Below are 12,492 nucleotides of genomic sequence, written 5' to 3' on the forward strand. Positions count from 1 at the left end.
GGGGGGGGGGGGGGGGGGGGGGGGGGGCAGTGAACCTGAGTGTGGAACAGGCGAGTGAGGGAGTCCCTGACTTTTACTGGTGAATCTTTAGGAAGTTTTACATGGTATGGCAAGAGGAGGATGAGCGGCAGCCCATTGACCTTTCTGAAAATCAAGCATCCAACTTGTAAAAAAATAACAAACAAATCTTCATAAATTTGATGCATTTTTAAAATGCAGAATCTGAATTTTTTTTTTTTCTTTTTCAAAGCAGCTATATGATTGAGAATAAAGAGTGTAGGTCCTGCAAATGCATCAATATGCAGTGTGTATGTTCAGGAATCCCCCCCAAACCCCTGTGATTTAAAGAAAAAACACTTTGCAATACTGGTCTATTTTGAGTCTTCACTGCTTCACAAATCAACTGAGGCTTGATCAGCTCTTTTCGTGTAACGTTTATTCCTGACACAGAAACATGTACACCAGTGGACCTCCCTGCAGTGACTCATCTGCATGGCTCAAACTGACATATACATTTCTGCTTGTTACTATATTTTAGGGCATATAAGGGTGGTGGGGTGGCATCCCAATGAGGCGGGGTTGTAGGCAGCTGACACCCCATCCCACCCTGCAGGCCCACCTCTGCTCTTGTCCCTGTAAAATACCTCACATTCCTCTCAATGACATGACTCACTGTGTTGGGTCATCTGGCAACTCCATAATCTGTACTCTATAAATCTGTCTGCATCCTCTCAAAGCCCCCCCCCTGCTACTTAAGAAGAAGAAAAGGCCAGGAACAGCTCAGCAGAAAAGCTCCACACACTATTTGGCCAAGTAGGGGACTCACAAACAGCCCCCCCCGCCGCCCGGAGTTAAATTAAGGTCTGGGTCTCATTTGTATTTGTCTCATTCTGAACGGCAGCAGCATCCCAGGGGACCCAAATTAAAAGACTTAGTCAAAGTTCATCAACAGGGGACATAATTCTGAGATGGCTGGCGATTTACATGAAATGACAGCATAGCTAATCCTCTTTGGACAGAGTCTTCCCATCGAATTAGGCGGGCCGGGACATGCTGCACTGCCTCCAAAAATCGACCTAATCTGATGTTCGAATGCGGCTCTCCGTAATAACGATGTAGCCTTGTTGTTCGTGACATGTTCAAGCTACCTCCAGGACACAGACTGTGTGTGTCTTGTGAGCTGGGTGTGGAGGGAGGCGGCATATAAGCCATGTGAGGAATTTGACTGACTTCTTGGCCTTGAGGGCATGATTTTAGCCTTGGAGCAATCTCGTAGTGCCTTACTGTTGTCCCAGGCTCGGCTTATACAGAGTCGTTGTGCTCAGACAAGGAAACTAAAAAGAAAAACGCCCACTAGTGCCACTCCTCTTAGCCTTAGGCGACTTTTCGAGGTACTATGATTGAGCTTTTAAAGCGTTCAAGAACAAGGTCATGCTGGTAAAACACAGTATGTTTTAGGTCAAAATATGTCATTGATGCGCATCTCAAATGTCGGATCTTCTACATAGGAGGCACTTGATAAAGGATTTTCTTGTTTTTAATTATGTACTTTTCATTTTAACTGTCTTTCTGCATGCTGATCAAAGCAGGATCTTGTCACACCACACCTAAGCTTTGCCTGTGGTTGTTTGGCTAAGGCCCTGTTGACGCTGCCATCAGTGTTTAGTTTGGAGTCGTTCTAACAGTGACAAACCTCTCCACTTTGTCCCTCGCTATGTTTGGGATAGATCAAGGTTTTTATGGGAGATAATGATGATCATAAACCTTTTGGATGAAGGCCTTTCAAAAGACCTTTGTTCAAGGTTTGCAAACACAAGGATTCATACAGGCCATAGTTACTCATTCATTGGTCTGTCAAGTGCTGCAGGAGGAAGGCCAGACGAGGCCGAAGCCGGTTTCAAAAGTGTGAATTTGCATTGTGTCTTTAAAAGGGAACAATGGTGGATCACTGCTACTGGTTTGGCGTAATTATTCCTATAAGCCCAATAGTTCACTGACATGATAGTTATAAGCTTCTACTGCATTACCTTTTTCACTTTTGGTCTTTAATTAGAAGGCAGAATGGTTGGGACTCAGGAGAATCCCACTTCTTAAATACCTCAACTTCCCTTTTTTTTAATTTTTTTTTTATGCACATCATCTCTGAATCTGGAGACTTTTTTGGAAGTAGTTGCACAGCTGTGATTTCAAGCCAACTGATTATTCAGTCTTTTTCATGATTGACATGGTTTCCTAGGTTGACTCTGAGATTGGGCAATGCTATGTCAGTAATTCTTGATTAGTAGAAATAAAAAGACACTACATGCTCATCAAGGTGCTGAACACAATAGCAAACTCCTCTAAACGTTATCCAATTGAAATAAAATGAATTGGCAACTATTCTGATGATAATTGTATCCTCTACAATGTGAGGATTTACTGCTTTTCTGTTTTTTTTTTGTATCATTACAAACTGAATATCTTTGGGGTTTGGCCTGTTGGTTGGGACAACAGACGTCTGAAGTCTCATTTTGCCGTAAACCGCTCGCATCATCTTTGCAGTTTGTGCAAATGGTGTAAGGGTATAATTGGTATAATTCATAATCACATAACCAAATGAGCCTTTTTTCTTAATCTTGTTTCTCCTCAGTTAGTTGAACCTTCTTTTTTTTTTTTTTTTGTGCATACTTTCAAAGTAGATATTTTGGTCGACCCCTCTGTGATCTAACCTGGGTTTTTGTCAAGTAACAAAGGGAAGATGAAGCAACAAAACCCAGAAAACTATTCTATAGAGCAAAACATGTTTGACTGTCGGAAGTTGTAAGCCAAACAGGAAGTGCCAGCCACACCTTAAGCCATATTTTCTCAACGGCAAGTGCCTGCGAGTGATTGCAGAAGACAATGTATAGGCTCACAAGTGTACCTCGCTGTACTCAGGAGACCGAGGGCCTTTAGGAACTCAACATGAAAAAACGCACAAGAGGAAGTGGGTCATTTCTCCTCTCCCAAGTTTAAAAACACTCCCCAGAGAGTGGAGAAGGCCTGCTTATATTCCTGGTTCGCAAATACCTTCAGTCAACACACTAGCTGTTTTTTCTTATACAATTGAATGGTCTACTTAAAGGTTACTGTTGCTCATGTCCAGACATGTGGCAGCCAGCCTTATGCCATTTGTGGTTACTTGGCACTGTGCTGTTTATCTCCACATGAACCATAACCAACTTTTACTTTTTGTGGCTGATTTGGCTTGCATAGTCTAAATTCAAAAACTCAAGTGACACCCTGCATGGTGTTTGATTGGTAATTCTGCAAAGATGCCATGTCTTATTATTGCAACATGTTGCTGGATTGTGTGGGCTGACGAGTCACCCACTGTGAGATTCCTGCCTAGGCTTGCTGAGGTCAGAGACTGGGTGCAGTAGATTTTCTGCCCGTCCTGACACTTTTTTTTTTCAGCTATGAAGGACTTTTCTCTGCTTCCCTCTGGGTTTTTGGGGTGTTGGCCCGGCACCAGCCCCTTGCAGGAAAGTGCCGTGTGTGGTCTCAGATTGCACTCATTTCAGAGTGGTGAAGAGATTTTGAAAGTGGCCAAATGTGAGTGAAACACTGTTCCTCCCAGGTGTGAAATCTCTGAAACCCAAGTGCTTTTTGCCATAGCTTTCCAAACTCATTAAGAATCTCAACACAGAGTGCTGTGGCAGGTGTTGCTCCCCCTTCAATCTGAATTTGTATTTTCCTCTGTTGTTGGTAGGAAATTACTTTGACAGAGAAGAGCCAAGTGTTTGAGGCATGGAAGAATCCACCCCCACCTGTGTATATGGAGTATTACTTCTTCAATGTGACCAATCCAAAGGTGTTCTTGGCAGGCGGGAAGGCAGCTGTGACACAGATAGGACCCTATACTTACAGGTAGGTTTGATATGAAGACATGCAGCCCGTGGGAACAGTGTGTGGGAGTAGAGCTGCACCTGTAAGTGTGTGTAATATGCAGAAATGGAAACCGGTTATGATTTATGTTAGTCTTGTTTTAAGGAAAATAATCTGGGATAATTTTGTTAAAAGCCATCTGAACTAACTGACCAATGTTCTTTCCACACCAGGGAATACAGGCCGCGGGAAAACGTCACTTTCCTGGAGAACGGCACCAAGATTTTCGCCCTGAACCCCAAAAGTTTTGTGTTTGTGCCTGAGAAGTCAGCCGGTAACCCTGAGGTTGACATCATCAGGACTGTCAACATCCCGTTTGTGGTAAGACTTTGTGTCTGTACAGGATAATGTATGTTATTATGACCTGCAGCAGCCAGTTAACATGCCCCTTACGTCTAAGTTTAAGTTACTTGATTGGCAGTTTAATTTTCTCACATACACTGTTCTTCCCCTAACACACTCCAAGCCATTGCCATTCCTACTTCAGTCATTTCAGGCCAAGACAAACAAGCCAAGGGAACGCAACACTTACCATGAGCTTTTCCACAAAAAAAAGATTTAAGTGTGTGTGTGTGTGTGTGTGTGATGGGAGTTTTTACACTCATTGTCTGTCATCCTCAGGCGGTGATGAACGAGCTAAACTCCTACTCCTTCTTCCTGCGATCTATTGTTTCCATGTACATTAATAGCCTGGGCATCGAGATATTCATGACCCGCACCGTCCACGAGGTCCTGTGGGGCTTCAAAGACCCTCTTCTCACAAAGATCCACTCCATGAAGCCTGAAGTGGATGAATATTTTGGGCTGATGTGGAAGGTGAGCTTGGTGGAGGTCTTGAATCTGTTTTTAGAGGCAAGCTTACAACATTTTAGTGCAAGAACCTTAAAACTCTTGCGGGTTAGTTGTCAGGGGTTACTAACACAACAACAACACACTTGTGGTAAGAGAAGTGAGATTGGCCAATGCTGATGGAAGATGCTTGGCTTTCCTGTTCATAAAGCAACGTCTGCAACTTGTTACAGACGGTGACAACGCTAGCCTTGTGATCCTGAGCGCAGGACTTTGGGTTACTTTTGATCAGTTGATCAGCAGAAAATAAACTCTTTTGGTAATTTTTCAAACAAAAATGACAAATGGACTGTTGAAAAGTTGAATACTTTTCTTTGTCGTATATGATATTAAACTCTATCTGTGGGACTGTTGGTTGGACAAAACAAGCAATTTGAAGACATTAGATTGTAGAAAGTAGAAAATTAGTTGCAGCCCTAAACTTAAAGAAACACCCTCAAAATCAGTGTAGTTTTCTCTGAGGTCCAAACAGTTTATAGGAAAACCACCAGAACCTAAAGTTGTTGCCTTGTTTTCCACAGAAAAATGGCACCCATGAAGGAGAGTTTGTGTTTCACACGGGCGAGGAGAACTACTTGGATTATGGCAAGATCGACACATGGAACGGTCTGAGGTAAAGACTTCGTATCACGCGTGCCAGTGTCTGATCTTTTTCCTCCTTTTGTGGATGATAAGAAAAGCTAGCACATGGCTTTCACTTCCTCCCAGTCATGACATTTCCATTCACCTTGTTTATACATCTTGTATTTCAAAGTCCAGAGGAGAAGTCCTTTGCTCCCTGATTTTAGGTGAAACACAATTGCAAAACGAATGCTTGGACATCCAAAGTGACATGTACTCTAAAAGTTATCGGCATGTGTAGGTAGATTCCGGTTGTTGAAGAAGAAGAAGTAGTAGTAGTCAGATCCTTTTTACTTTAGTAAAAGTACCAATACAACGGTGTAAAATGTACTCTGTTCCAAGTTTAAATTTAAGTCATGCTTTAAATGCAGAGAGATCATCGGCAAACTGCACTTATAGACTCAAAAGTACTTCAGAAAAATGTGTATGATATATTTAAATGCTTTATTTATGGTTATGCAGGGTCAAAAGCTAAATCCGATGAGCCAAAGCTCTGCTACACAACTTTAGACTGAATCCTTTATTTTTATTAATGGCTAAATGCTCTTTCAGCCTCAAACAGTTATGTAAACGAGAATGCTAGCAACTCTTAGATATCAGAAATGTGACAAGGGGTTCCAACTACACACGGTTTCTCTGTAAGGGGTCACAATCCAGAAAGGTTGCAACTGCTGGTGTAATCTGTAACACAATCCATAAAATGCTGTGTATTTTACAAGTTTGGGTTTTTGTTTTTATGTTAAATTCTAACTTCTTAAAAAAAAACTTCTTCTTAAAAAGGTTAGTTACTATAACTGTCAAATGCAGTGAGGTAAAAAGTTTCAAAGTTGTATTTTGTAAGTACAGTACTTGAATAAATGTACTTTACACCAGGCAGCTAGACCCAACACTAATACCACCTGTTTTTTGTGTGTTTTATCAATAGGGAGATGTCTTGGTGGTCTTCCAATCAGAGCAACATGATTAACGGTACAGACGGCGCAGTCTTCCACCCTCTGATAAACAGGAACGAGTTGCTCTACATCTTCGCCGCTGATCTCTGCAGGTATGTACATGCGCTCGTGTGGCTATAAATTTGTTTACAGTCAAAGCATCCTGGAAGGGCGAGGACCAGAACTTCCAGGTAAGTATAAGTTGAGTCATACACAATATGCTTACGAATTCACTGATAAGGACCAAGCCTGTAGTAATTACAGCCTCTGATAAGGCTGTCGAAGTCAAAACACACGTGGGAAAGTCACGAGAGTGACCTCGACATACTTGTGATGAAGTGATTATCACCCTTTTTATAGGCCTACCTGCTTTTGAAGATCAAAGAATTAGAAGGCAGAAGCTGCTTATTTAGGCATTTTTTTTGAAAATACTTAATAAATAGTTCTTATTATCTGATTTTCCAGAGTAGGCACTGAGCTTGTGTTCTTTCCTTAGGTCTATCCATCTAGCTTATGTTAAAGACGTGGATGTGAAAGGCATCCAGGCGTACCGCTTCGCACCCCCTAGTGACGTACTCATGAGCCCCAATGACAACCCCACTAACGCAGGCTTCTGCGTGCCAGCTGGAGACTGTCTCGGCACCGGGGTGCTTAAAGTCAGCGTTTGTCGAGAAGGTAAGGAGTTGCCCACTTTCCCCCCTCAGTTGCCATAGAGCCTGACCCAGTTAATAACCACAAGCCCCTTCACAGCCTCATGACACCCCCCCCCCCCCCCCCCCCCCCCCCCCCCCCCCCCCCCCCCCCCCCCCCCCAAAAAAAAGTCCTTTCACTCGGCAGCCACGTCCCCTGCCTGGTATCTGACATTCCCAATGTTTCAGCATGCCAGATTTTTACTCAATACACGGTTCAATGATTAACTGTGCTGCTGTGTGTGGAGGCTATTGGAGTCTTTTATGTTGGTCATTTGAGTGGAGTGTGATTGCTCTGATAAGGCAATCTCTACTGGGCTTGACCCATGAAGACAGTGTAGTATCAATGAAAGATATGCTACTGTAACCCCAGGACCATACTAGACTGTAATTTACATGCAGTTTATTTAAAATCCTTGTATACATTTTAGTGGAAGGAAACAGTTTAACTGTGTCAAAGTCAGTACATAATTGTATTGTAAAAAAGGTTGATGCTAGAGGGACCCTTACTGTGCTGCAACCTGATTGGCTATCTACACCACCTCCTCCTGACTCATATGATGCACACAAGCCTGATTGGAAGGATTTTTGTGATGCTTCATTGAGAGCCAATCAAGACCGAGCCCCATCATCATGCGCAAAGTGGTGTCATTCTGAAGCTTCCCGTGTGTGTGTGTGTGTGAGTGTGTGTGTGTTTTTTGTTTAACAAAAAAAAATAGCTTCTCAGTGTCTTATGTGCGTGATCATATTGTAGATAAATGAAACCATTACTAAATTTCTGTAACACAGCTGCTTAAATGTTTGTCCAAAAGCATCAACTTTGATAATAACCCCCATTTTTAGATTGGATTTAATTTATATTTTTAAAATTTAAGCCCGCAAACTAATCATTAAATATAGGTTTCACCAATTTTCCTCCTGACTTAAACACTTAAAATCATTTGGATCTTTTTATATTCAGAAATATAACTGAAAAATAAATATGTTTAATTCAAATTATTAAAGATTTGAGAGTGTGGTTAAAAATTGTCAGATTCTGGTAGGTGGTGTGTTTAGAGGACTCACGACTGCCATTATTTCTAATATTTTAGCTACAGCCTTGCCAATGTGAAACAAGTATTAGCTGTCTCTCTGCAGTGCTTAGGTGCTTCACATAAAATAAAATGATACCTTATCCCTGGAAATTGAGACTGGTCAGTCAAAAGAATGTGTAACTAATTAGAACATGGTGCATCTGCTTCTCTGTGTTTTAAAAATGATTATAGACTTAATCACTACTTTTGACTGTTGGTTGGACTTAACAAAACAGTGCAAGATGTTGCCTTTTAGCTCAGGGACAGTTTTTACTGTTTTCTGGTGAAATTCATTTCTATTTAAAAGACTTAATTTATTAACAAGAAAATAATCAGTAGTTGCAGCTTTAATATATAAAGGCATCACTGAAAAGCAGCATTATTCTGCTTTTGGCAATCTTGATTATTTTCTTAGTATTTATTTCCCAATGTACAGTGAGATAGGGAGTTTGCAATTTGAAAATCTGTTAACAAGCCATGATATGTTTTTACTAGGGTGAAAATAATGTGGTAAGATCTATTATTTAAAGGACAGGGCATTTAGTGCTACAGCTCTGCTGTGTCTGCAAATCATTATCATGGTATCTTTACAAAACACCAGGCAGTCCTTTTTGTGTCTTATCTCACGTTTCTTCTTTAATCTTTTTCCAGCCCTTGTTGTTTAGACTTAAGGGATCTTTAGGACACAAACAGTCACTGACTTGTGTGTTTATCTTCCCTAAAGGCGCTCCCATTGTGGTGTCTTTCCCCCACTTTTATCAAGCGGACCCGAAGTACATCAATGCTGTTGACGGGCTCAGCCCCAACAAGGAGGAACACGAGACGTACCTCGACCTGCAACCGGTACGGCAAATATTTACTACCCCAACAGATTTAGGCCATGTGGAGGAACCTGTGGTGAACCTTGATCTCTTGGTTTTTGACCGAATTTGCCGTTTTGATTGCCATGAACAATTCGATAAAGCCATTTGTCACCCTAACCCACCAAACTCAATGTATATTTTCACTCATTTACATTGTCACATTTGTATGCAATTCTATAAAATTGAGAAACTTAATTCATTAAAGCAAATTGAATCATCTCTAAACGTAAATGATTTTAATACCCCCTGTTTCAGTGTAATGATTGGAACAGTAATTTCTTCCAGTATCTGCGAATGATAGGAAAGAGCATTCTAAGCTGTAGTAAGATTCACTGAAACCGTTCTTTCTCATTTTAGACTACAGGGGTTCCCATTCGTGCCTGCAAGAGAGCTCAGCTCAATATCATCCTGAAGAGAGTCGAAGGCTTCCCGTAAGTCAAAATTTGTTGAACTCTGACCCACTTCGCTGTTGTGACACTCTGTCCCAATTTCGGGCCACATGTTGAGCCAGATGTCCTCCCTGACCTACCCCGTCTCCCGCTCTCTTCTGCCCCACAGCAAAACCAAGTTCATCAACGAGACCATTTTCCCCATCATGTTCGTAAATGAGGTGAGGATCTCATTTAGTATAGTCTAAGACAAAACCGCTCTGATGACTGTAATGGAACCACAAATCAATAATCACCTCTCTCGACTCTCAGACGGCCACTATTGACGATGAGTCGGCATCCCAAATGAGGACGCTGCTCCTAATCGTGACTCTTGTGTCAAACTTCCCCGTGCTCATTGTGGGCATGGGCATCATCCTGCTGCTGGTGCTGGTCGTATTGTTCTGCCGAAACCGCCAGAAGAAGGTAGGAACTACGTTGCTGTGGACTAAACTGTAGTATTAATCCACACAGTTACCCAGGTTTGAAAAGTGTGCGTGTACGCTACCCACTGGCATTAGCTCACAGGGTAAACCTAGACTGATAGTAGAGAGATGTCGCAGTAAATGCTGCAGTGTTTTGAGAGTTCGACTGGGTTTTTGCATGGTTAACACTTTCCTGAGATGCTGCAGGTTTTAACCCCAAGCTATGTGCATGTTAACTAATTGCATGATTCCTGCACAGCAAAGTCAGCATGAACAGTTTCCTGCAAATTCTGGATCAAATGTGTTTGGTTTTGTTTTTTTGTTGCCTTCTAACAGTTGATACATCTTTGACGAGTAGATGAAGTTTTCTTTTTTGGTCAGTGTATCTATGGGCTAGCTTAGCAGTATTGAGTAGCAAAGTGCATTGAACTAGAATAGTCCTAGGAATTGTGTACAGTGCATGTTTACCTCTTATCTTTAGTAGTGCAGGACTGTTGGCCTGAACCCTGCCCTGAGATTATTGTAGCTCAGGTTATTCACTGTCAGCAGAGCGGCGCAACATGTGAAAGGAATAGTTAGATATTTTGAGAAATGCGTTGTTTGTTTTTTTGCTGGAGGATTGATTGGAAGATCAATACCACTCATGTCTGTATGCTAACTACAACCAAGAGACGGTTATCTCATCTTAGCTTAAAGACTGGAAACAGCAAGGCTGGCTGTGTCCAAAACCTCTGGATCCCCTGGTTTCCAGTCTTTGTGCTGAGTTAAGCTAACCGGCTGCTAGCTCTAGCTTCATATTTAGCTTACAGGCACGAGAGCGGAATCGGTCTTCTCGTTTTAACTCTCAGCAAGAAAGTTAACATTACCCAAACTATTTCTTCAACATATACACATCCGTTGAATTTTAAACATTTAGCTTAGCATTAAGGGAGTTTTCACACCAAATCAGGCGTTAGGGCAATTAGCGCAGGGTTGTGCAGCGGTTTGGGAGTGTCACTACATCCACTACACCCGTTGTAGCACAAGGACAAAAGTGAACCAGAAATCCAAACCAAAAAGTTGAAGAGCGATACAACGGCAAGCGACTGCACTGTGGTTTAACGTCTGTACTCGCCTTGTTGGCCGCAATGCCTGATTTGGTGTGACTACAGCCAAAGGGAATGATAAAGACATGCTTAATTGCAATGTGAAGAAGTGTTGTCTTAACCATGTTCTAATTTAAATTTTCTGTAACCCCCTTTTTTCCTTTTCTGTTTTAGAATGAAGTAAAACGTATTGATTTTACTGAAGCTTTTCATTCTTTTACTGTAAGTTTTAATTTTTGCCTTGTTTGCTATTCTCCTTTTTTAATTTATTATCCACATCTCTTATCATTTTTAATTATCATTATAGGACATGACATTCCTATTTGAGTTCTCGCCTCACCTTGTAATATGTTTTAAGCAAATGTTTCTTGTGGTGGTTGTCGTAACTGGTGCATATTAAGATTAATGTGGGTCACTGTGAACATTTCACAAAACATTTATTCCCATTTTAATGTCTGTGTTTAGTATAAAAGAATATTTTGACGTCTTGCCACTTCATTGGTTTTATACTTACACCTTCTGTCCTCCCGACTCTTCCCACGCAGACGGTGAAGGATGATACTGCCTACACTCAGGTCAGCGACAAACCCGACGAGCCGTCAGAAACGCCAGCCAATCAGCCGATGAGAAACGGCTCCTACATTGCCATGTCTCCAGTGGAGGCCCAGAAGTGTTGATCAAGGATCCCCTCTCCAAGTGTGGAGCTCAGGATGGGGGCTGAGGGAGCAGCACATGGGTGTTACATTACCACGGGTGGGGGGTTTACATACACAGTGGGATCATTTTCACTTATTTTGAGGGGCGGTGGGGAGGATAGGGAAAGGGGTGGGACACAAGCAACAGTAAACGTTTAGTCAACAAAGACATTGCTCCTCACTGAGCCCTCTTATGACTGTCTGCCCTCCTCTACTCTACCTGCTGAGCATGGCTCTCACTGCCTGCCGTACTGCAACACCAACTCCCACACGCTATTCCTCATTTCTGTCCTGGTTTGGTCCAAAACATGAAGGGACTCTGGATGGGCTCGGCCAGGACAAGCCTTTGTCCGTAATTCTTCTGAGGGAACACGGTAGCATAGCTATTGCTGTTGTACACGGACGCACGATCTTCGGAGCCGACCCTGCCGACTAATGTGGCTCAAAGGAGGGTTTAGTATTCACCCAAACAACAGTGGGTTTTGTTACCATCGTATTTCAGCTCTTGTCCTCTCCATCAGTGGCTTTGCGTGAGGAGAGAACTTAAAGCCAACAGATTTGAAAAGCTCCCGTAAAACGTAATGCTTAAGACAAAACTCTCTGAGCTCCTGGGCGAAGAGGAGAAAATGGTTTTGTTAACAAAACTGAACTCAACATATCCTTTTTGTTATAAAAAGAAAAATCTGAGCCAAAATATTTATAACATCTTAGCCTTTTTATTTTTATTTTTTCCTCTTAATTAGTGCACCCACACACATAGACGCGCCACACTTCCAGTATCGGTTAGTGAAAGTGTGTATACCTTTTTTGTCTTACACTTCAGTGTCCTGTTTTGATGGACAATGGGCAACTATTTTCTTGATGCAGACACAGTGTAGTGTGACACCTGGAATGCTTCCTTGAGCCTGTCAGCATCACCCCCCCCC

The 12,492-nt window shown here is 42.1% G+C and overlaps 1 protein-coding gene across 3 annotated transcripts in view; it reads left to right on the forward strand.

The window, feature by feature from the left end:
• The window catches only part of scarb2a (scavenger receptor class B, member 2a), a 13,888-nt gene extending 1,402 nt beyond the window's left edge, over positions 1 to 12,486 (forward strand). Inside the window, exons 1-13 of one of the 3 annotated variants that reach the window (XM_046036167.1) lie at positions 3,466 to 3,573; positions 3,731 to 3,888; positions 4,080 to 4,227; positions 4,528 to 4,722; positions 5,277 to 5,368; positions 6,302 to 6,421; positions 6,805 to 6,983; positions 8,795 to 8,913; positions 9,291 to 9,364; positions 9,492 to 9,543; positions 9,635 to 9,787; positions 11,046 to 11,093; positions 11,417 to 12,486. In XM_046036167.1, the coding sequence (XP_045892123.1) occupies positions 3,797 to 3,888; positions 4,080 to 4,227; positions 4,528 to 4,722; positions 5,277 to 5,368; positions 6,302 to 6,421; positions 6,805 to 6,983; positions 8,795 to 8,913; positions 9,291 to 9,364; positions 9,492 to 9,543; positions 9,635 to 9,787; positions 11,046 to 11,093; positions 11,417 to 11,548 (1,404 nt within the window). In that variant the 5' untranslated portion in view covers positions 3,466 to 3,573; positions 3,731 to 3,796 and the 3' untranslated portion in view covers positions 11,549 to 12,486. Of the gene's footprint in view, positions 1 to 3,465; positions 3,574 to 3,730; positions 3,889 to 4,079; positions 4,228 to 4,527; positions 4,723 to 5,276; positions 5,369 to 6,301; positions 6,422 to 6,804; positions 6,984 to 8,794; positions 8,914 to 9,290; positions 9,365 to 9,491; positions 9,544 to 9,634; positions 9,788 to 11,045; positions 11,094 to 11,416 lie in introns of those variants that run through there. The other 2 variants (XM_046036165.1, XM_046036166.1) reach the window with 2 other exon arrangements.
• Positions 12,487 to 12,492: the final 6 nt, after the last annotated feature.

Source organism: Micropterus dolomieu, linkage group LG21, assembly GCF_021292245.1.
Source record: "Micropterus dolomieu isolate WLL.071019.BEF.003 ecotype Adirondacks linkage group LG21, ASM2129224v1, whole genome shotgun sequence".
Lineage (NCBI taxonomy): Eukaryota > Metazoa > Chordata > Actinopteri > Centrarchiformes > Centrarchidae > Micropterus > Micropterus dolomieu.